General features: G+C 42.5%; 2 protein-coding genes across 3 annotated transcripts in view; one reads left to right on the top strand and one right to left on the bottom strand.

Annotated features, from left to right (window-relative positions):
• Window positions 1–7,346, top strand: part of rtn4rl1b (reticulon 4 receptor-like 1b) — a 137,977-nt gene extending 130,631 nt beyond the window's left edge. The window contains exon 5 of the transcript XR_006022917.1: window positions 7,336–7,346. The gene's annotated coding sequence lies outside the window, so the exon portion shown is untranslated. The remainder of the gene's footprint in view (window positions 1–7,335) is intronic.
• Window positions 7,347–20,253: 12,907 nt separating this feature from the next.
• Window positions 20,254–24,476, bottom strand: part of rpa1 (replication protein A1) — a 39,576-nt gene continuing 35,353 nt past the window's right edge. For both annotated transcript variants that reach the window (XM_042063646.1, XM_042063645.1), the window contains one exon: window positions 20,254–21,172. In XM_042063646.1, coding sequence (XP_041919580.1) covers window positions 21,068–21,172 — 105 coding nt within the window. In that variant the 3' untranslated portion in view covers window positions 20,254–21,067. The remainder of the gene's footprint in view (window positions 21,173–24,476) is intronic.

Raw genomic sequence — 24,476 nt, 5'->3', positions numbered from 1 at the left:
TCAAAACTAGTGGCGCAAAGTCATCAAAAATGGAACTGAGGGAGTCCCTCGTGCTTAGGCAAAGCATTGCAAATTAGGCTCTGCTTGATAGAAAGGAGTCGAAGGAAAGCTTGTTGGCAAATTATTGAAGTTAGTCCCATAGGCCCTTCAGTGGGTCATAGACTTTTGCTCATTTCAAATCAGCCCTATGGACTGGCACTCTTGGCCCTCATGGACATCCTTCAAACTGTATGTATGATTACATTACCTTAACATGTTCAGGGCCAGATGTAGGTACATTTGCGAACGTAGCGTTATCAGCGTCATGGACACACCGCAGAACGCGAACGCTGTCAGACCCAAGTTTCAGTCGTAGGCCTACTTATCAATCGTTCAATCCTTAGTGTAAACTGCCCCTTTCTCTGCCTTTCTCCGCCCATAAACGCAATTTACGAATGTCCACAACTGAATGGCAGCGCCTACATACAAGCGCAGTTGAATGAAGTTAACTGATGACAACATTAAAAAGAATCAAACGTTTAGCGATCATGAAATAATAATATCGTACATGATAAGATGTAAACAAGCAGGGAGATAATGAAGAGCAGTAGTTCTACTCAAACTACTTGTGCACGTAGGCTATGGAAGATTGGTCAAATCTAGCAAGTAGGAAAGTTTAAGTGAATGACGTGAAAGTGAAAGTAAGACATTCGAAAGGCCAACGAAAGTGGAGGTTGCGTTTGGTAGTAGGCTACAAATACTTTCACCACAAAAACTGGTGCTCTAAATAGCGATTCTGTTGTCTTTGAAAGGTTCTCTTATTGACGCATTGACGAATTTGGATTAACACCTGCTTTTACAAGGCGGAAGTATTTAGGCGCAGAATAGACTTGCGCTTTCAGGAGCAGTATTTGTACATACCGCGGAATAAATAATTAGGCGCTCTTTACTCTTCATCTCCCATCTTTTTACGCTAAACTCCCACTTTCCCCTGGATCCTCCCATGAATGCATATGCATGACATGACAAACGCAATCTGCCACTTTCAGCTCCCGCGACAGGCAGTTTGCGCTTTTACATCATTGCGGCCTGTTTGTACACCTCGCAATGATTTTACACGCACATTGCGAAACAAATACGCCTGAAGTGGGCGCAAAAGTGTTAGTACATCTGGCCCTCAGTGTCCTTATATGCAAGTGCACTAGCCTGTAGACATATCGACTTCTGGTTAATATCCCATCTCCTGGATGATAACTACAATGAAAGGAGACCCTGTAAGGTGAATCCAGTGTTATGGGAGCTGCCATGCTGCATGCTGTCCAGTTCTGATGATCAGTAGCTGAGTCCTCTGTGCCGAGCTCAGGTTACCTAATGGCTTATTTCTCTCTACCTTTCCTCTAAAGGGTGCTGTCCATGGTGCTGACTATTGCTATGCTGTCCATGGTCCTGAAACTCTGCACCACTTGGAAAAACCAGAGATACTGTACCTTCACTCTCAAAAGTGACAGTATTAGTATGTCTATTAGTATGCTGTTGTGCAAAGAGCTGTATGACATGTCATTTTGAAGAAGCCAGTACAAGCTACTGTATAAATATTCATACTTAATGAAGCAAGAAATGCCACATAACAACAACTCATATAGAAACAATGAGAAATGTTATTACCTTTACCACAGTTTTTCCTCAAAAGATGATACCTGTGTATTGAAGGGTAAGGGAAGGACAAATCTGAGCTTCAAGGACATCTCTAATGACTGGAAATGCAATGCCTGGCAAGTTTATGTTGTTTGAGAGGGAGTCAATGGCAAACTAGCAGGGAAGTCGACATTAAGGAGAAGCTTGTTTGTTTGCTGATTTACAAATGGAACTTGCGTTTTTTTTCACCCAGAGATTATAATTTTCCATGCTATTCTAAAACTGAAGCTCATGCCTTTCGCTCAGAAAATCAAGCTAAGTCTGTGGAATCCAATAGTGACAAAGCCTCCACGTTTTCCAGTAGACTGAAAACAAACGGAAAAACTAGAGCTCTGTATGGGTTTTTTGCACTCCCGTTCCCAACATTACAAAAAGCAAGTGCTGACAAAAAACTTTCTCATGTGGGATCATGTGTTTTCTCAGTGAAGCTTTTTTTTTCTTTTATTCAAGTTTGTAAAATATTCATAGATATCGATAGATAGATAGATAGATAGATAGATAGATAGATACAGGCCCGGTTCTCCCTATACGCACACTACGCAAGTTGCGTAGGGCCCCTCAAGTTAACGAAGGCCCCCTCCCTGTCCCCCCTTGAGTCAAGCTAGTGACAGACAGACATGTATTGTATACAGTTATAGCGACAGTGCCTCATACAGTAGGAAGATGAACATGAAACTGAATTAACATTCAGGGCATGAAAAGCGGAAAAAACTTCATGAGAACGAACAGCGGTAACAGCAGTCGGGTAAAAATGTATTGCACACTAACCTAATTACATGGCATGACATAACGTTATCAGGCATAATGGTTTAAAATTATATTTTCGGGTCTAATGCTTAATCAAATTGCTATCTTATCCAGAACTGTTTGTGTTTAAAAGAATAATCCCTCCTCAGAAAGACTGGAGGTGGAGTGAGCCCCCTTCTTCTGGCTGTGGACAGTCTGGTGGATGCTATCTCACTCAGCATATAATGGGCTTTTCATAGGCCACCACTAAATGCAGAGCGTGTGGTAGAATACAGCTCGTCGAGCACATAAGACGTGTTTCTGAAGGAAAAACGTGTTTTGCCACCAGGAACCGCTATACCTCAACGCTCAGTTCGACCCAAATAGGCCCTGCCCCTGTCATCCAGGACATACGATGCTTGACACAATGACATACGAGCAAAACACCGGGAGACGTCTGAAATTTCAGATGAATTATCACCAAATCGCTGGCAGGGATCAGGTCAAACGTCTCTCTAACTCCAGACACCTGACGCAATGTAGCATTTTGTCAGCGTGTCAGCCGCACGCGCATTAAACACGACAGAGGGTCGACAATTACACAGCCCCCGTGCGACCCCATTTGCCATGCGCTTGCACCTGCGGGGTGAGAGGTCCCCGTCGTGCCACTCAGGCTCTTAAATTATTCCGAACTGTCCATTGAGTCGCGACACAGAGGTCAGAGGATACTCACGATTCAACACAGAAAAGGCCTAGTCGTGAGAGGGGATTTTACTCACATCTGTCCTCCATTTGAACTTAGCCAAAGCAAGTTCACAAGGTCGCTAATAAAAAAAAATCGCTGATAACAACAATTCAATTAGCCTTCCGTCACTATAACCATCCTCATTTTTGTCGAAGGCTGCTGCTGGCAGAGGCCGGGAGACGTGAGCTGGCTGCGCGAGGATACACATTCAACTTCAATCAAATTAAAAATCTGACTGTCAGCTGGGGTTGCACGTCCACCTCGAGGAGAGTCCTCCAAAGTTCTGTTCTCAGTATCAAGATGTCCCTCACTTGACCTGAAATGCTAATCAAAGAGGCATACATGAGGAAATATGAGTGGTGCTCTGTGTTCAGTCAACCTCTCCAAAGTATTTTATGGATTCCTGACTTCACGAGAGCCTAGATTATCATATTTTTCAGGAGTAGAAGGAGAGATGACTAAAACAAAATAAACAGATTCAGCATCTACTCACTTCTCTTCACCAAGATTTAACATGATAGGGCCTGTGTTTCCAAAGGAGCTGTGGTCAGATGTAGGCATTAAATTAGTTGCTTGGAGAGTGGACCAACCTGTCAAGCACTTATCTTTAGGATCTACATGTTTTGGTTCATATTGACACACTGTTACAAATAAACTAAAACAACTGTGGCCTTAGATTGTATAGCTTTGTGTTAATCAACAGAAAATAATTAATTTGGAGTATATTGTTTATATGGCCTATATTATATGTTTTCATGTACCAATCTGTACAAAGTTACTTAGACTGAGAAATTGGTTCCAGGGGATGTACCCGGTGGGAAGGAATTGAGTGGCCTCGAGTGGAAGGTGATGTGTGAGGGAAGTGTGCTGTCTTGCCCTGCCATGTTCGGTGAATAAAGTTTTTCTTCTACGACTTTAGTGAGACTGGAGTTACAATCACCCAATTTTTAGGGTGACACAACCATTAGAACTACTCCTGTACAGTATTTCACTTCAAAAGGTCATAACGTGTTTCATTTTGTCATACAACTATAGTTGATCAGTACCCTCCAGAATTATTGGCACCTCTGCTAAAGTTGACTAAAAACTAGTATAAAAAATAATCTGTTGGTGATTTATTGTAATCTCACAATGACAAAAAATAGGGAAAATCTGACCTTGGAGGGAAGCAAATTTATTTTGAGAAAAAGGAAAATCTCTCTACATATTTTTAATGAAAACTATTTGAAATTTCAACTATAATGAAATTATTTTTTTATACCGGTTTTTAGTCAACTTTAGCAGAGGTGCCAATAATTCTGGAGGGTACTGTACACATGAACATAGTTTTATCCACACCAGCATACTTCCAGACCATCTAAAAGCCAAAACAGCTAATCAATATTAGCAATAAACAGGCACATGGCTTCTGACAGGAGGCTGTTATTTCTGAGGTCATAAATGGTTAACGAGGGGGTACTTACTGTACAGTACAGACAGAACACACACACACATGCACACACAAACACATACATAGACCACACTGCATGCAATGAGCTCCTGCCAATAAGCAGAGCAAAGGCCAAATCCACAAATTGATCAGCTGGGTCCGCTATGCTGCCCATGCCAGCTGGGCACTGGCTCACATACTGACATGACCAAACTGTGGCTATGAGTACAGCTATGACTGCTAATTATTATGATGACAAAGACCCACACATCAAGGGTTTCAGTTTCAGACAATCAAAATATTCAAGTGCCTTCAGGCACATCATGCTTGATTTTAATCGAAGCTCAACAAAAGTCGAAGACAGTCCCGCTGCTTATTTTTGTTTTTCTTCTCAGTGAGGAAAAATGAGCACTCCGAGTTTGTTTCTCCGTTGCTATAGTGTTAATTTCGTCAGACTAGACGAGAGGAAATATGTTCGTCAACGACCTTTTTTTTCATGACTAAGACGAGACGATGACGAGACGGCAGTAATGTCCTGAAACACTGACTAAGACTATCTTAAGATGAATTATTGTTGACGAAAAAAGACGAGACTAAAATGTTTTGCATGAAATAAGAACTAAGATAAAATCTCTCTTCATTTTCGTATACAAAATGAGAAGACAAATATCTAGCTGTTACGTTTTCAAAATATTCCGAATGAGTTCATGCTTTCCTGTAGGCTAGTCTACGTGCTGTTGCTGCAAACCTGTGGCTGCAACACGAAACTACATGGAACAAGAACACTGGAGATTTCTGCCAGAGTTACCAACTAACTACCTAAGCTTTATGCCACAATGCTACATACCCAGAAGTTGAAGCTTCTCTCATACAAATTAACATCCACCAGAATGTCCATACGAAAATGTTCATCATGTAATGTCAACTATTTAACTAGTTAGACTGATGATGCAAAGTTTGCTAGCAAGTAAGCTAATATGGAACGTTCGCTAGCAAGTTAGCTATGGCTAAGATGGAGAGTCTGTTTGGGGAATGTGTTGTGTTTGGGTGCATATCGCCATCTAGCGAGGCGGAGTAAAACATTAATACTTTGGTCTACGACAGTGTTTCTCAAACTTTTTCAGTTTCAGGACCACTTAACTAACCCTAGCTAAAAAAAAAAAAAGATTAGACCTAGACCTACTTCAACAGTAGCCTATACTGTAATTAGTCTACACTATAGGCCTACTCACTGAACCACCTTGCTTATTGTCTTTGCACTTTGCTTATTGTGTGGATTCATACTGTATGATTTAAACTGGCATATCTTACATAGATAGTGTTGCAGAACTGTTTTTACATACAAGTTGGTTCAATATTGCAAACAACTCATCTATATTATATTTTACCACGTCTGCTCACGGACCACTTGAGATAGCTTGCGGACCACCAGTGATTCCCGGACCACACTTTGAGAAACACTGGTCTACGAATATGACAGTGGTCCAGTCAAATCTTTTACTGTCTATGGTCAAATCCCAGCCGAGCTATAACTGTAACTCGACTTACCTGTGCATGTAAACATACTGACTGACAAAAAATCAGAATGAGTAATTATAACAGACGAGTAGCCCTGTGGACACACAATATTGTTGGAAAATTGAGATGTGTGAAACAATTGACTGAAATGGTAATCAGAAATAATTTGTTATAAAAAAGACTAAAATGTGTTGACTAAAACTGACTAAGACTAAGATACCTTTAGTTTTCTTATGACTAAAACTAGACTAAAATGACGAGACTTTTAGTCGACTAAAACTTGACTAACAAAAATGATATTTGAATGACTAAATATGACAAAGACTAAAAAGGACATTTCGTCACAAGACTAAGACTAAGACTAAATTAAAAATAGGTGACAAAATTAACACTACGTTGCTAGTTACATTACAATCCATTCCTGCTGAAATAACCCCATCTCTGTCAGCATTTGTTTATGTTTTGTTGTCTTTTTTTCTCTCAGCCTCTTCTTATGAACTAAACACTCTATTCTAATTCTTTTCCAATCAAACTGTTGTCTCAGTGAGACTGCAGTCCATTGAAGAGCCATCTGAAGCCATAATCAATTATAGCGCAATCAATATCTCTTGGCTGGAGGGAGCAAAGGGTGACAGAGCACTCATTGAGTTGTCATTCGGACACTTTACTTCCCTTATCTTGCACTCCTAGCGTCCAGGCCAAGACTTTTTGGTTTCAGGGGATGGGCAGCACTCCTGTTGTAGCTCCTCATTACAGGAAACAGATGTTTTGTTATCAACTATGCTTAAACTTCACATCAAACATAAATAATGTAGCAGGGCAGGGCAATGGAAACCATATTAAACTTGCCTGAAAAGCTTGAGGTGATGTATGCCAATACAACTTCAATTTGCATTACTATAAATTTCTCATAAATGTCTCTGTTTTGAATAAATACACCCTCCCTCCACATCATCAAGTGCAGAAATGTATTACATTTGAATATATTTGGGGCGCTGTCAGTCTGATATGTACTGGTTATCGTTTATCGCATTTTACCACCACCGTGAAATGACAAATGATGTTTGGGCGGTTCGGTGATTTATGACTGAATTGAGTTTCAAAGCGAGATTTCCGCTCGCAGCTAGATAATTGCTTGATGTCTTTCAGGTGACCAGGGTGATGTTTTTTGTGCTCTGTGGTTGGTGGCTGCCTTGCCTCACACTATAGCAGAGAAATGCATTTCATCTAACATTTTTTAAAGAGGAAGAGCGTGTAGGTGTTAGCCAAGCTCGCTTGCTTTTTCTTTTCTTTTTTTAAACACAGCCCACCTTTTTATTCAGGGCCCTTGTACTGAGGCAGGGTGAAGTGAAGTGATTTGATGACTGCAGACCTTGCATTGTCCTGTTTGAAACAAAATAGGCAGTAAGCCTGATCCCATTTCTGAAAGCACTGTGAGTGAACACCAGACCGAATAATTTCAGTTTCTGTGCTGTTCTCTAAGGGTTATTCTCGGGGTAATCAGAAAAAAAAACAATGCATTTATTTACATGAGAATATGGAGAACATGTTTAGTCCCTCATGCTTCAACTTTCCTGCTAGGCTACATACAGGCTCTAATCCACCAGTATGAATCATATAAGATGGGGATGGAGTTTTTTTTTTGTTCTAATCCATTATACCATAACAAACAAGAGGATTGATCCATATTGGAGGTTTTTGCTTTTCAGAACTTATTTTCTGCTATATTACTTCCAGAGGTGGAAAAAGTACGAAAATATTGTATTCAAGTAAAACAACCAATACCTTGATGAAATATTACTCAAGTACAAGTTAAAATACCGATCTGAAAATGTACTTAAGTAAAAGTAAAAAGTAGTTCATTTAAAATGTACTTTAAGTAAAAGTTACTTACAGTAGTTACTTTTTTTTTTTTGGGGGGGGGGGGGGGGGGGGGGGGTACCAGAACAACCAGTTTTACCAGAGACTTTTTTAATGAGGAGATACAGCACTCAAAAATCCTCCATAGTAATGCATGGGGTTAGTCAGTTGTCTACAAATATCACAACCCTTCCGCGGCAAAACGTTGACATGTGAATACATTGAGCCAATCATGTGGTGTGTTGTAAAATACATTGAGCCAATCATGTGGTGTGCTGTGAAGACATCGTGCCAATCATCTGTTGTGATCTCGCTGCTGGAGCAAGATTGGTGTCGTGAAGCCTTACGCACACGCATTTCTGCCGAAATAGATGCACGATAAGTGCCCAAAAAGTGTTGCAATATGGCTGCCGAGTGGAGGTACTTGCCTGAAAAGGACTTTGGTCCTAGCTCGAGTTGCTGCAGCCAGCAGCTAAGGCAGCCATGTTCATGCTCCCTGTGTGTAGCGCTGTAGCTGCAGCAACTCGAGCTAGGTAAAACCGATTGTTTCAGTTTTGTTCATACCGACAGTACTCAGTGACGTTGAGAAATGGAGATCTATGTGAAAAATCACCGGAGTTCTCCTTTAAGTTTGAGCAGTAGTTGATTTTCAAAGTTAGTTGCACTCATCCTTGCGTCGCTTTGCAGTGAACATTAATCCAGCACAACTGAAAAGCCCCTCACAGACAGCTGAGGCAGGCAGGCCAATGTTGAGTTGCAGAGAGTTTTTTTTTATATTTGGAAACGAGCAGAAGGTTCAGCAGATTAAAGGGCGTCGAACTGGGGGGGGGAGTGGGTATAGGGAGTATAGGGCCCCAATGGAGGAGAGGGCCCTTGAAAAGTAGAATATGGGGGGTACAACATTTTCACCAGGCATTAGTAATAACTCAGGTAATCCACACATAAAAAATCCAAACAACTCCATAAGTAGAGTCATGTGTAATGAAGTGGAAAAACACAGGGAAAAAGTATTGAACAAGCTAAGAAAAAGCACTAAGGCAAGGAAAGGGAAGGAACGAGCTGGAATCTAAGTTAGAGTAGTTATCCTTTCTATCTGTGCAAATTAATATAAGCTTGGTTAGTATATTGATGGGCTATAAAAAGGTTTTTCATTACCAAGGTGTCACACAAGAAACATTTCATGATGGATAAAAGCAAAAAGCTCTCCCAAGACCTTTGCAACCTTATTGTTGCAAAACATATCAATGAAACTGATCAATACAAATCAAAACTTCAGAATCTTCAGTAAGCAGCATGGGAGCCATTATCTGCAAGTGGAAGAAACATCACTGCCATGCAGGATCTCCCCGCAATATTTCTGACCAGGGAGTCAGAAGGATAGTCAATTCCAAGAGCCAAGGACCACTCGGAGAAAGCTCCAGAAAGACTTGAAGGCAGCCAATTCAATTAAATTAAACAGTTCTGGAAGTAACTAAAGATCAGGATTCACAAGAGGGACCCCTGGAATCTGTTTAGAACAATGGGCCAAAATCACACCTGATACTGTGACTAATACGTTTTGTCATACAGGAAATGTCTTGAAGCTGTCTTTACAAAAAAAGGCTTTTCCACAAAGTAGCTATTGAAGAAATTTCAGTAGGCACGTTCAATACTTTTTTCCTGTGTCATTCCACTTTAATAATTTTACCTGAATATTTTAACTTCCAAATTAAATGTCAAAATGAATGTCAGACAAAATTTAAAGTTTGACTGATGGATTTTGTATACAAAACATAGTGAAAACTGTCTAAGGTCACTCTCACTCTCCCTTGCTAAAGAGCTAAATGGTTTAGTCCGCCTGCACGATTCATAAGGTAGTCTATCTTTTGTTTATTTAGTTAAGCATCGCTAGTAGTGGACCGCTAATTGTTGTGCTGCTGGTGCAATGTCTTTCTCCAAGAAAGCCAAGTCAGGTTACTAAAAAGAGAGACGTCAAAATGAGGGGAAACAACTGCTAATAAACTTATTTCCAAAGAAAGGTAAGCACAAACGTCAAAACACGAAATCCCATGGTGTTTGCTTGAATATCTCCGCTATCATTAGTGCTAAAACGAAATAAGACAACCCATTGAAATAGCGGAAAATACACTTTCATAGGTTAGGCTACACATGTAATCTGATGCATCTCGTGATCCAGCTCCATCTCCCATCACTTTCAGAAAGACTGCATGGCGCCAGCTTGATTCATGTCCTGTTGTAGGCTACATGCTGATCATTATCACTAGGCTAGTGGTTTAGGGCGCGATTTCTTTTCTCTCCCTTTCTGTTTTCTTTAGTCTTAACTTTTTTTTTTTACTCAAGTAACGGATGGGATTTTTTATGTAGCGAAGTACAATACTTCACTCAAAATGTAATCAAGTAAAATTTAAAATACCGATTTTATAAACTACTTAAAAAATACAAAATACACAGAAAAACTACTCAATACAGTAATGTGAGTAAATGTATTTCATTACTTTCCACCTCTGATTACTTCTTCCTGTCACACACACACACACACACACACACAGAGAGAGAGATACTGCAAACATAGTCTTTAACATCCTCTTCCAAAGCTTCAAAAACTGAGAAATAATCCCAAGAGCTTTAAGAACTGCCCTCAGACCCATAAATCCTTGGCTGCTTTGCTTGCTCTGTTTATCTGTACAGTTCAGGGTATAGCACAAGACTGTGGCCTCGTACTGTGGCCCCAGCAGACCTCCCACCACATCCACGGGAGAATCCTACAGGGGGTGGGGTGTGGGAGCTGCTGGAGAAGGACACAGTGCCGGGAGACTTGAAAGGGGGGGATTTAGAACGGGTGGACTCTCCCACTGTTCCACACAGCTTTGATGCCTCGAAGTCAGACATGGCATCACACGGATGTGAACGTGCTCCACCATGCCAAAACGCGCAGCACGCCTCCTCTTAAAGGGGCGTTTTGGTTGGATGAAAAGTGATACATTTCTCTCCCTCCTTCGAGGCCACTCCCTTTCACCCAACTCTCTCTCTCTCTCTCTGTCCTTAGTTGCAGCCACACAGCTGTCTCATTACTGAGCGGATGTCTCTGTGACTCCAACCTACCCATCGAACAGCTTCAAGCAAACTAACACGGCTCTCAAAAACATGAAAACAACCGGCACTGGGGCTGGGATTGACCAGGCTGGCAAGTCGCTGCTAAGGATAGACCTTGCCTACACCGTGTGTTATCTCTCCCTCAACAGACTTGCTTGTGTCGCCTAAAGTCCCCTCTCTGGGATATGTCTGGCATCGGTTGCTTCCCGTAATTATATCCTCACAGGCAGCATTTCTCAGTGTGTTTCACAGCCACCTTGATTTCCCTTCCCTTCCCTACATGCTTGCCACAAATAAAAGCAGGTTCCCACTCTGCTTACACTCCTGTTAGCAGTGCACCTCATTTGGTTAACATTACCACATGTGTTCGTCAGTAATGATGTCGGGGGAAAAACAAGAGCTAGCCAACCAAAGAGCCTGAGGGTTATGTATTCACTATGAACCATGTAGTATCAATTAACAATGCATCACACAACACATAAAGAACGTAAACCTGCTGCAAAAGGTTCTTTATCAGTGGGTGGGACTGTACTGAACATCCTGACTCAGGATGTGTGTGTACATGTATATATTTACATACACATATAAAGGACGTATACACATTCATTTTATATAGTTCCCATCTTCTTTGTATAAGGTTGGACTGACAGGCAGTAAGTAAACCAGTTACTTTCACAGTGCATGAGGGAATGTTATATGAGTTAGTGTGGGGGGCCGAGTGAGCAGCACCTTTGAGGGAGGATAAGGAGAAGAGGGGAAAAAAAGATCGTAGAAACATAAGATTAGTCTATTCTGCCAAGGCTAGGCCCCGAACTGTCTCTTGAGCCAGAGGAGAAAGCGGCAGCGAACCTCATCACCGACATTGGTGGCCCTGGCCACCAGACAAGAGGAGCTTGAATGTGGGCTCAGTCAGTGTAGTGATATTTCAGTGGGCACATGAATTTTTTATTTGAGTCCAATAAGCTGACGTTGGATGAGTAAATGTCAGATGAATTCTCACACGCGCGCTGTGATGGCGCTGTAGGCAGCTACTGGAACACAGACATCAAGATGTCAAACTCATGCAAATCTCAGAAGAAAGATGAATGCTCGGGAGAGGACGAGACCAAAAACGAAAAAAGAAAGATAAAGAAAAAGAGAAAAAAAAACACAAGTTCTCTTGTGAGTGTGCTCCAAACCAGGCTCTGGTCTCTCCCGGTCTTTTTTTCTCAGCATACATTAAGCTTCCTCCATCAGAACCTCTTGCCCTCTTGACAGAAATAACCCACAAAACCCCTTCAAACACACAGGCCGGTTTGGGATGAGGGTGACAGTGGAGCTGAAAGGCAAGTAAAGTAAAGAAAGAGAGAAAATGAGGTGAGTGGGGGGGGGTGGAGGCAATGGGTAGACATGCACAGTATGCTGCACTCAGACTCAAACAGAAGAAAGGTATATCTTTCCAAATGTACACACCTGGACAATAAACTGGACTGGTCAGCCAACACTGATGCACTCTACAAGAAAGGACAGAGCAGGCTGTACTTCCTGAGGAGGCTGCGGTCCTTCAATGTGTGCAGCAAGCTCCTCAGGATGTTCTATCAGTCTGTTGTGGCCAGCGCCCTCTTCTATGCAGTGGTATGCTGGGGAGGAAGCACAAAGAAGAAGGATGCTGGGCGACTTGACAGGCTGGTAAGGAAGGCTGGCTCTGTAGTGGAAGCTGAACTGGAGTGCATCATTTCAATATTTGACAAAAGGACCCTAAACAAACTGATCAACATCTTGGACAATGAATGTCATCCGCTCTAAAGCACTATCAAAAACTAAAAGAGCTTGATCAGCTGGAGACTTCGCTCACTGCCATGCACAACTGAAAGGCTGAGGAAGTCATTTGTTCCTAGGGCCATTGAACTGTTCAATGCCTCACTAAAGGGAAGAGGAGAGATAGACTTCTCTGCTTAGTCTGTCTGCCTCTCCACCCTCTCCATGTCCATGTTTTTGAGTACTGACTGCCCACTACTGCTTACTACTGTTTTACTACTGTTTTACTAATGTACACAGCCTAATGTTTTCACTACTGTTTTACTGCTACACTGTTTTTCATGCTATATTAGCACACATGATCAATGGCTGCGGTCAGGCTTCTGCTACAATACTGAATGAATGAATGGCTATAACCCTATTACCTCAGCCTGTTCTTGCACTGAAATAGTTTTTTTATTTTACCTTGTCTACATTATACTTTACTCTCCTATTTGTCCATATTATTTATTATTTATGCTGGTCTCTAGACCTTACTCTTGCACTGTTGCACTGTTGGACTAATGTTGGACTACTTTTTGCACCTTCACCATGACACTCACTCTCTTGAGCACCTTGCCAGGCACACATAACTAAGGACTATGGTTGGACTACTGTTTGAATCCCAAATCCTGCCCTAATTGTCCTGAAAATGATAGCTAGCCTACACTAAAAACTGTTCAACCACTGACGTGAAACCATCAGAAATGGCATCGCACAAACCAACGACCAGCAGATGAAAAAATGATTTAACGACGCTGGAGATGGTTAGGGCATACCCTTCGCAAACCGGCCTCAAATATCACGAGACTGTCCCTATCATGGAACCCACAAGGGAACAGAAAGAGAGGTCAACCAAGAAACAGCTGGCAACGAGACCTTAACGCAGACGCCAAACGAATAGGCCATAGTTAAGTTGGGGACAGTTGGAAAGAGTTGCAGAGGACTGGGATGCCTGGAGAACCCTTGTCGGCGACCTATGCCCCTAGGAGGGGTAATAGGTTAAGTAAGTGAGTAAAGCATTGTTTTTTTTAGGAACAAATATCTTTTCAATGTATTCTTGCAAATCTCCATGATTCCTTTTGTAAAAAAATGTCACGATTTTATAATTAAAGAAAAAAAAAATTAATTATGACATATTTGTTTATGAAATCTCCATGTATGCAGGATACCTTATTTACAGTGTAATAGGACGTTCCCAAAACATTTAAGTGTTCCTTTGCGTGATAACCTGGAGCCAACGATCTCTAAACGTAAACAGACGGTAAGATTAAAACTAACCCTAGGAGAACGTTAGTTGAATGTTCTGTGTTCGCCAACCCCACTGCCTTCATAGGCCTACTGACAACCATCGATTGCTTCAGCCTGGCGGAGGCAGGCAACATGTTTAATGTGTGAGGGTTTTTTTCTCTTTCAAAAATCAAGGTTCTAGCCCTAGGCTCAATATCAATTGTTAAGATACAATAGCTGTCATTAATGGCACCAGACTGTAAATGACTGAACCCATTGAATGTTGGGCACATAAGGCCATAACGTTGACCTGTTTGGGTATTTCTATGACATTAGCTCATGGACTTATTCCCGTATTTGGGAAGTTATATCCCATAGCCTGCATAGGGAGTCACAGCATAAGACAATGCTGTAGGAGGTGCCTCCACGATAGCAGTGTTCTGCAGAATGGTTCCACCACTCAGACAGAGAGCGAAATGATCTAGCCAATTAAAAAGCAGTATTGTGGGAGGAAGAGGGAAGAGGGGCGGGTTGGGGGTGGGTTGACAATCAGAATGAGAAGAGCCGCACATGCTTACATAACCCATGGGTCAGTCTGAGAGCCACACCACTGGGTGAGGTGTGGAGTAGTAAGAGGCAGGGAGAGGGTGTGTGTTTGTATTTGTCAAAGATGATGAAGGTAAAAAAAACAGCCCTGGTGGATGGGATGGTGCAATCTCTACGGCAGAGAGGCTAAGCAGAGAGTGTGTGTGTGTGTGTGTGTGTGTGTGTGTGTGTGTGTTAGTATGAATGAGGAGACCTGTGCAGGCCCTGGAGGGGCAAGGAAGACAGGAGTGTGGGAGGGGGACTTTCCCCCTCCACACACACACACACACACACACACAAAATAGACCCATCTGTGGAAATCCACCAGACATGCGGCTCATTTCCATTGCTTACATGTTGAGCTGGTGGTCTTGCATGCAAATGGAAGACGTGACTGCCTCGTGTGTGTGTGTGTGTGTACACTAATTTGAGCCTGGCAGAATGTTAGTGAGAGAGTCATCCAATTTTCTTTCTGCAAGATGCAGACAAGCTGTGGGTGTATGTCTCACAATTCGTATATGTGTCAATGGCTTATGACAGTTGCTGACTCCTTTATTCTGTTTAGTCAACTGCAATCTTGACACTTCTGTAAACTTGGGTACAACTTTTCCATTCATTTCAGCATGTCCGTCATACAAAACAACTAGTTGTCTAATTAAAATGGAATAAATAAATAAAACGTTGACAAGGTCAGCTGCACATAGACACACCAAAAACACTCTTTTTGGATGCTTTCTTGTTTTGTCAAATATATAAAAGCGAAGTATGCAACTTCAAAGTCTCATTTTAGAGGAAACTGATATCAGGCTCAGACTTATAGTGATGTGGCAGACCTTTGAAGTCCCCCCTTTGTTTTATTTTCTTCTATGATGTGCAGAGCACCTCTAAAGTTGTTGGGAACCATACTAAAAGCGCCATACTAAAATGGTCCCTTCATCTGCACCTGCTCAGAGCTGTTAGCATAACCTCCCAGATCAATGGCGCATCAAGGGCCAGAGACACAGCAGGGGCCAAATATCATTTATCTGAGTAGACAAAGCACAAGCATTTGCAACCTCAGTGAACATTTATACCTACTGTGCATCTCGTAGATTCACTATTATTTACTAGAAGTTGAAGTACTAGAAGTACTGGTCTGTCCTGGTCTGTCCAGGCAGAGTCTAAGCGCGAGAAGGTCAACGAAATAAACTGCATTTCTGGAGTGGAATGTACTCTGAAAATGCAAATTGGGTTTAGAGGAATACCATTTCAAACAGCAGTCCACTGAGCAATATCTGGAATCGATGGCAACACACTTTATTGCTTAGAAAACCTAACTGGAATTGAGAAGAGTCCAAAGTCACTAGACTGAGGGTGTAAGAAGAGGGGAGGGTGAAAACCAGTAAAACATACCAATTCCGTAGACAAATCGGAACATGCAAGGAAACTGGGCTTAGACTATAACATGATTTCAGTGGTGTGAAAATGTAACCCCTTTCAAAATCCAAAGCCAGCCTGTGTGCATGGCTGTAATTGAAACTGATAAAGATCTCTGCTCAAATATGTAAACTGTCCCCTAGTCCTAGAGGACCATTGCGTCTGGACAACATGGTGCCCAGTGCCTGGCTAAATCATATGAAGACTCCTCTAAGTGGAAGAGATGTGTACTGGGAAAAAGAACCCAGATAAAGGTGTTACTGTTTGTCCTAATTCAGCCTCCTGAAACAAGGTATTAATACCGGCTGTATATCACATTCAGTCAGCTCTAAGAACTATAGAAAATTCCACCAACAACTATTTAAACAACCAACAAACCAACTCAAGGGGCTGCAGTAAAATTCCTAGTGCCCCTATCATTTCTGGATAATACATGTTGTGAAATTATGGAATAGTCTGTCAGTGTTAATTAAATCTGAAGTTCATGGCTATATGGAGATCCATTAACAATGGGATAATATTGTGCTTTTGGAATAGATGTATAGTGTATGTCTATTATCAAACTCTCACCTCTATGTTGTTTGTTTAGGCTTAGTCTGGTGTCTTTTCTCTGTCTCTGCTGGTTGCTCACAAATGGTGAGATACAGAAACTCAGAGGCTGCTTGAAATATCAACGTTTTTTTGTCTGGTTGACGGGGGGAATGTGACAGTTATAGAAACTGCACAAAGAAATAACAACAGATTCTTGTCATTCCCAGGATGTATAATTCACCGATGTGGGGGGGGGAGACAGCTCTAATCCATTCCCAGACAATGGTAAACAAAAGCACTATCTATGAGCAAATCCAATTAAAGTGGAAACGCAGCTAGGAGTCACAAAGTCATTTGTATTTACAGATTCAATCTGACATACTTTTGCAAGGAGAGACAGAAAAAAAAGTTATCACAACAATTATTACCCCTTGCATCCACACACCTGCCAGGCATTTTCATTGTCAATGAAATTTCACAATTTTAATTAAGTAGGCGGACCGCTGCAAAGCTGGCACCAACAGGTTTTCACAGATTCAATTGGTGACACACGTGTAGTAGCATTGGGCAGAAGCCACCACCGCACTCATTGGCATCCCTAGCCAGGCAGCCAGTTTCCCTGATTACCCTTTATTGACACACCATACCGGGGGGGGGGGAGACGTTCCCTTAGTCCTATCGCATGTATGACGCCGATGCATCTTAAGAGAGACACACTGCTTCCTCTCCATCCATAACAATGACCACAACTCTCTCTAGAGGTCTGTCCTGTCCCATCTGTCTCCATAGCAGCAGGGCTGCCACCTCTCCTTCATGACTGGACTCGACACAGAGTCACTGCCAGGGGTCCACAAACCAACTCTCACATGAATCAATGGAAATCTGTTCATACCCCCCTCCCCCACCACAAGCCTAAGATGTAGGCTACATCTAATTCAGTTCAAGTTGAAGCTACATATGAATGAGCAATTGATTTTTTTTATTTTAGTAATAATGAATTCTAAGAGAGTGGATGTAGCTGTAAATTAACTAGATGGGATAATGTGATGAAAATGAAGAAAATGGCGTAGTACACAGCATGCTCTCTGTGTAACTTTTAGAAAACGGCTGTGTGAATGTGAAAACAGGCAATGCAAAAAAGCATCCTGTGGAGAATATAAGTGTCATATCGCTCACGTCTGCTTCTGTGCTGTAAACAAATCATCAATCACTGGGGCCAAGCACTGTTGCATAATGCACATTGATTGTACTGCTGCCATCTACTTTTGACATCCCAAATAGGCCCATCACCAGACTCCAGATGCTAACAGGCTGTAACAGCAAGAAAAGATCTTAGAGGCAGAAACGGCAAGACTTCTGGGTGTAGCATTGCAGAGATATAGATTTTTAAAGAGAGTTTATGATTGAACAATTACTGAGCAGTTGATGTATTAGTACGTTTATTAAGTCCTTACCATTGGCATGATCATTACCAATTCACAAATGTGTTTGATATAGCCATGGGCGGATTATGAACTTTCGGGCCCCTGGGCCCAGATGTATTAAGGGCCCCCCACTTATTGACGTATATGTGGGAGGGGGGGTTTGGGGGTCCCCCACCAGAAAAATGTTAATTGGTTTGATGTGATTTCCTGTATTCTGGTGCATTTTGGGGATGGCCAGTACTAAATTCAATCAGATTCATAGCCTACGTCCTGATTTGTTGATATTGAGGCAATGATTCCATGCAAAGGCTTGGGCTTCAGGGCCCCCTCACCCCTTGGGCCCCTGGACCTGGGACCGGTAGGCCCGTGCAGTAATCCATCTCTGGGTATAGCATGTACAGTACACAGCACTCACTTTGTCTTGCTTATTAAAAGCAAACAAATACAGGACCGGTGGCCGATCTCAACATGATTTTTAATGCCCAGTGGTCCCGCGGGGGAAATGGGCTGAAGAACTCAGCTCAGGCACTAAGCTCTGCGCTGGGACACAGATCCCCTGGGATATACAGGAACAAAATAGCAAAGGTGAGAATGCTGGTCACTGCCGTGCCGGTAAAAATGAGAAACCAGAAATAGGCAAGATGCCTGTGGGACAACAGGCTGTCATTGACAACGTTCAGGAAAACTCTGGATGTACCTGTAAAGACTAGCACCTATACATTATGCATGTATGGATATGTGGACAGTGCGTAATGCTGTACCATTGCTTTTCTTAGGTAGTACACTAATGTTTGAGGCCTGAAACCAACTGAGATGTCTTGAAGGCAATGCAGAGTTTTGACCGAAGCATAGGCAAGGCTTCAGGAAAGCCATTGCCACAGTACTCTCCTTTGGGCTTCCGCTAAGAGGTTCTGCCTTTTTTGCAACCATTGACAAACATACCAGTGAGATTTTTCTACCCTCAAGAAAAGTTCTGCTTAAATCTGTTTCTCACGAGACAAAGTCTAGGTAAGGTTCACATCAACCTTACATCAACCTTAAGCCCAGGGACCTACAACTTAGATTTTATCTACTATTGTTTCTTTAACTCAACAGAACTTGAGATAATTGTTCCATCCAGGAGTAATTGGAAATCATATTCAATTACATTTTCCAACAAAGTGCTGTATAATTCGCATGAGAGATCAACTGATTATCTAGCTAGCCAAATCTACGAGAATCAAAAAGGCAGAGAAAAAACACTTTTCACTGGGGCATTTTTTATAGCAGGCAAGTCAGATTTCCCAATTCCCCAAGTTCCCAGTGAAGAGAACGTAAGCTGAATGACACACAATGTGTCAGCACAGAACAAAGAGGCCGTTTCCATGGCAGCATGATTGACAGGAGCAGGAACAGGCCTTGGAATTCATAAACAGCCACTCAACCAGCACCGCAGTTTTTCCTCAAAACAAAAACTTTCACAAAATCCCATCAGTCTGGCTGAGATGGAGGTCTCCTCTGACAGTGTGGAAAAAGGATGAAAAACAAAGCACTTAGATACTGGCTATACTGGTGCCATTGCCATCACACACACACACACACACACACACACTTTCAGGAATGATTCAATTCAAAGTTGGAGGGAAATGGCCTTCAGTACATCCAAGAACATCCTGACAATGGGTGGTAGTTGGCAGTCAGTTATCACAGGAGTGGCTGGCAAGGAGCCACTGATGTTGGACACAGGAGCACAAGTTGGGGGGGGGGGCGGCTTGCGCTCGACCTCAGGAGATTGAAGGCTTTCCACACCGACTGTAAACACTAAAACACACACACACACACTCCAATCCTCTGAGTGGAACACAGATATCAGGGCAAAGAAATCCATCACCTTACATGCTGTGCACAGACAGCACCACATAGCATCTGTATGATGTGAAGCCACATTAATAGGTGCAGTTTTATTATACCAGCTCCATTTACAACGTGCTAGTCAGGAAATTTATAAAACGAGATAAAAATCAATGACAGTCAACTCCACACAATTAAATGTTACTATTTTATTTTTTTTCCTTTTTTTTTTTTTTTTAATCCAACATGTTCTGGACATATACAGGAAAAAAACAAAAACAAAACAAAAAGCTACCTACATAAATTATGCAATATTCTGGGTAGCTTCTTTTAGTACTAACATGTATATGTATGTCAATATCAATAATGTGTGTGCGTGTGTGTCTTTGTGTATGAGTGAGTAAGCCTGAATGAAGTGTGTGTGTGTGTGTGTGTGTGTGTGTGAGTGTGAGAGTGAAAGAGACGGAAAGAGACAGGCTGAATAAGTGGGCTTATCTGGTTGGTGCAGGTCCAGGGCATTCACATGGATACAGACTGACTGACTGCTGAACGACACTCCTGCACTAAGTCCCGCCCGCATGCACTTCCTCCCACCTGCACCACACACAAGCACACGTCCGCTGGCAAACCTCAGGTTCACACACACACACACACACACACACACAACCATCCATCCATCCATCCCCGGTTCTACAGTGTAGGCCCTTGCCTACATTGCTTTCTCACTCGCTCTCAAACCAGCCCTACCTTCTGCCTCCCTCGAATCTCACACATCCACCCATCTTCTCTCTCTCTCTCTCTCTCCATAAAATCCCCCCTTTCCCCCAGTTTTTCTATCTGCCACGATTAAAAAAAAAAGAAAAAAAAAAGAATAGTCAGCAGTTTCCCAAAAGAGAAAACCATTTGCTTTTCCTACGACCAGCAGAGCCAAGGGGGACGGCTGCACATTCTAAATGACTCCACCGACTGTTCTAAGAGCTGAACACAGGAGGCTGGCCACACAGAGCAAAAACAAAATTAGGCACGGTCAAATCTAGCCAATTAAGACCTGAAGGACTCCGCACTGCCAAAACAAATACAACTAAATAAAAGCTACAACTTATATCCATCTGTAGAGTAGAAAGGGTACATGGCACCAGAGAAGTGCTGCTGAGAGTGTGGCTGTAATGGTGGAAGTGGGGAGGGGCAGGCAGGGGAGATGCTGAGACACAGCCAGGATGGGGCTCTTTTCTACTGGACAGCCAGCTTCCTGATGTTCATGATCAGCCGCTTGCTGTACTCCTTGTGGTCCACAGGCTTGGCGTCCATCACAGTCACCTTGATGCGTGACTCATCCTGGAAGGAGGGAGAGAGAAAATAGAAGAGAGGTCACATTCCATCATCCATCTTAGTCTTTCCTTCACTTCCTGCCTGAAGAGGTTTTTCTAGGAGCACAAGAATGACCCATAGCGACAGCCTTAGCATTATGTATGTGCAGGTGAATGAGACTGAGGGATTTTTCTTCTTCTCCTGCTCCTTTCACCCGCTGCAAGAATTACAATACGACCGGGCACAACGGACCTCGGGAGAATAATAATAATAAAAAGAAATGCATTAGCCAACTCGAGTGCAGCCAACTCAGAGAAAAGAAGAAATGGAGAAGCCCGAGTCACTGTCTCTCAGCTCTCGGTCATTTGTTAGGAGGGGGGAGCTGAGCTAGGGTGACGAGAGGAGAGCAATCCAGCTGGCTTGCTGGTGGTGCGCAGTGTGTGTGTGTGTGTGTGTGTGTGTGTGTGTGTGTGTGTTGCCATGGGCGAGAGCGTTCTCGGCTGCACACAGCAACTCAGGCCCACGCAAGCAGCCTGGTGAGCATGAATAACAGAGCAGACTAAAGCAGAAGAGAGGAGGAAAGAGGGGAAAAGAGGATGAGACGACAGGAGGGGGGGGGGGGGGTGGTGTGGTGTGGTGTGGTGTCTCAGAGACTCCCCTACACCACTCAAGCCCCACAGCATTCACATTAGTATCAGTGTTCTTCAGCAGTTAAGCCTCACTCGGTGGCAGGCTGTGGCTTCTCTTAAGCAGGACGCAAGTGGGACTCATCTAACATGTTTGAGTGAGGGAGATGCATATAGTGGTAGGGGTGGAGAGAGGAGAGTAACAGCGAAGGAAGAGAAGATTAATCTCCCTGCACAAAACTGCTTTGTGGTAACTCCTCAATCTGGTAGCTTAACCCAAAAACCCATTTCTGGGACTGAGTCAGGTGTTGGGCCTGGTGCAGCAGGGCACGCCATTTCTTAGAAAAGGCACTATTGCCCCACTATAACCTGCCCCAAAGAATTCCATCAGACAGGTATGGGGTTGTAATTCACCAAATGGTCTAGAGCCTCAGAGCAAATTCTTTATTGGCCAAACAGTGACACACCATATTAGTTTAAACATACTTAGAGATTCAATGTATGATCTGCCCACAGACCTGGTTTTTGCAAGGCTGGGGAGTCAAGGAGGGCCCTCCCTAGGTAGCTCATTTAAAACCTTGCATTCCACCACAGATATGGTGATGTCAGCAGATCACAACCTATACCTTTCATTTTGTTGCTCGGGGAGTAACTGTCAAGTCAGCGTTTAAAGCGTGCTTCAGCTTTACCGATCTGTCGGCAGGGTGGAGGGTGTCACACAGAGCTCAATTTAGTCCAAGGCACAGCAGACGCCTCATGGATCTGTGGTAGGGTCATGTGTATGGCTCCAATAACAACAATCCAGTATATCGTCTTGGAATGACTAAACAGTGCTTAATCTAGTGTTTACTCAAATGGTCTAACAGTCTCTGCCGGTTGTACTGTATAATGACCTCAAGGGGCCACTGATGGCAGTAAGCTAGACACATTCTTCCTTGTAGATAATTTCAATAAAAAGAAAGCCTATCTGCTGAGCAGGGGTACAAATTGAGTCATTAACACAATCATGACATTTTAACAGTACAGCCGATATCAGCAGCAGTATAATGGACATAATCATTATGCAATAACAAAAAGAGACACCAATTAGAGCCAACACTGTAATGTAACAACTGAGACAGGTTTCTACTGCAGGACTCTACAGTGCGCTCATTTCAATCGCACATACGAGTTAGAATGATGGCGTGCGAGTGCCAAAAAATATTTAGGCGCACTGGTATGAATAACCATGTTAATGTTTAACCATGTTAATGTTTGTCTACAAAATACACAGCAACAACAACAAAACATAACTGGTGCGAAACATAGAATCACGTTGCGAATGCAGCATAAAAACTACACCTCCCATCAACGTTAGCAGTTTTGCGTTGTTTTACCTTAACTTTGTCACTCGCTAGTTGCTTCTATCAAAGGGCAGAAAAAGCGGAAAATTAGGACTAGTCAGCCAAGATGCAAAGTAGAACTCATTTCTTCAATACACCGAATTCATCGGAAAAATGTAAATGTACCAACCACGAAGAAATATATAGGAGGAACAGGATGCGCTTATTGCTTCTGATTTAATGATTCTGAGAATGATATGAGAAGTATGCGCTTATTGCTTCTGACTTAATGATTCTGAGAATTATATGAGAAGTAAAGGTAACACGCCTATTAGCCCAGTAGACGGATTTGCTGCAATATGCAAAATATAGCTGTAGCGACAAAAGCAGCCTCCCACAATACTCCCGCTTTCTTACGCTACTGACAACTTCAGGCTTCCATGCATGCTTGTTTTACACCGAATACAAACTGAAGCGCAAAACGAAAGTAACATTTGCCTACTGCCCCAACCAATGCAGATATTTCAAATAAATAAATATCCTTGATTAGACTAGTTGGGTTTTGTGGAAGAGAAAATGGACTTTTTCAGTAGTAGTATTAGGCAGTATGCAGTCAGACAGATCACTATGGTCATATTTGGATTTGCTACAGATGGTTTCACAAATAAATAAATTTAAATTTTGCAGGATACTTGATATACAGGCTAAATGCAAATATGACAATGCATTATATTATTTCACATTAACAAATTGTAGAAAAATAGAACAGACTGAAAGTAAAGTAAGCACTGACACTCTTTAAAATCTTGTTTTTTCCAATTTTTCATTTTCAATACATATCTGATGTGTGTGCAGGTGTGGAGCTATAGGCGGGCCGGGCGGGGCCTCTGCCCCGGAGTCCATGATGGGAAATTTAAAATTATAGTTCCCTTGTTACTCCTATCCCTGCCAAGAGGGGCAGGCGAATTCCCGGAAGTAGAAGAATCAATGGAGGCTGGAGGGACCACTTCTCCGCTAACCCCCATAGAAGCCCATTAATTTTAGGATTTTTTTTAAATACCATAACTTCATATAGCATATATCCTGTGCCGATATTGTAGCTTCTGTGTTATCTACATAAACAATAAAAGGCAAAACAAGACTCGACTACCTCGTACGTAACGTTAGGTTCCCGTAAGAAGAATGTTTAGCATGTCCGGTTGTAGGGAAGCTAACGCACCGTAGGGAGATAACCGTATTGTTTGGATAAGAAGCGCAGTCCAGCCAGCACGGAAACTCATGAACAAAGCTATGTAGCCTGCAATAGCATTGTATGTTAAGGTAAAGCATTGCATAGAGGCAAGTAAACCTAATGAAAAACGGCACTAACGATAATCATTTCAG

Source organism: Alosa sapidissima, chromosome 15 (assembly GCF_018492685.1).
Source record: "Alosa sapidissima isolate fAloSap1 chromosome 15, fAloSap1.pri, whole genome shotgun sequence".
In the NCBI taxonomy this organism is placed as follows: Eukaryota; Metazoa; Chordata; class Actinopteri; order Clupeiformes; family Clupeidae; genus Alosa; species Alosa sapidissima.
Note: the sequence above shows the minus strand (reverse complement) of the source record. Positions and strands in the feature narration are given on the sequence as shown.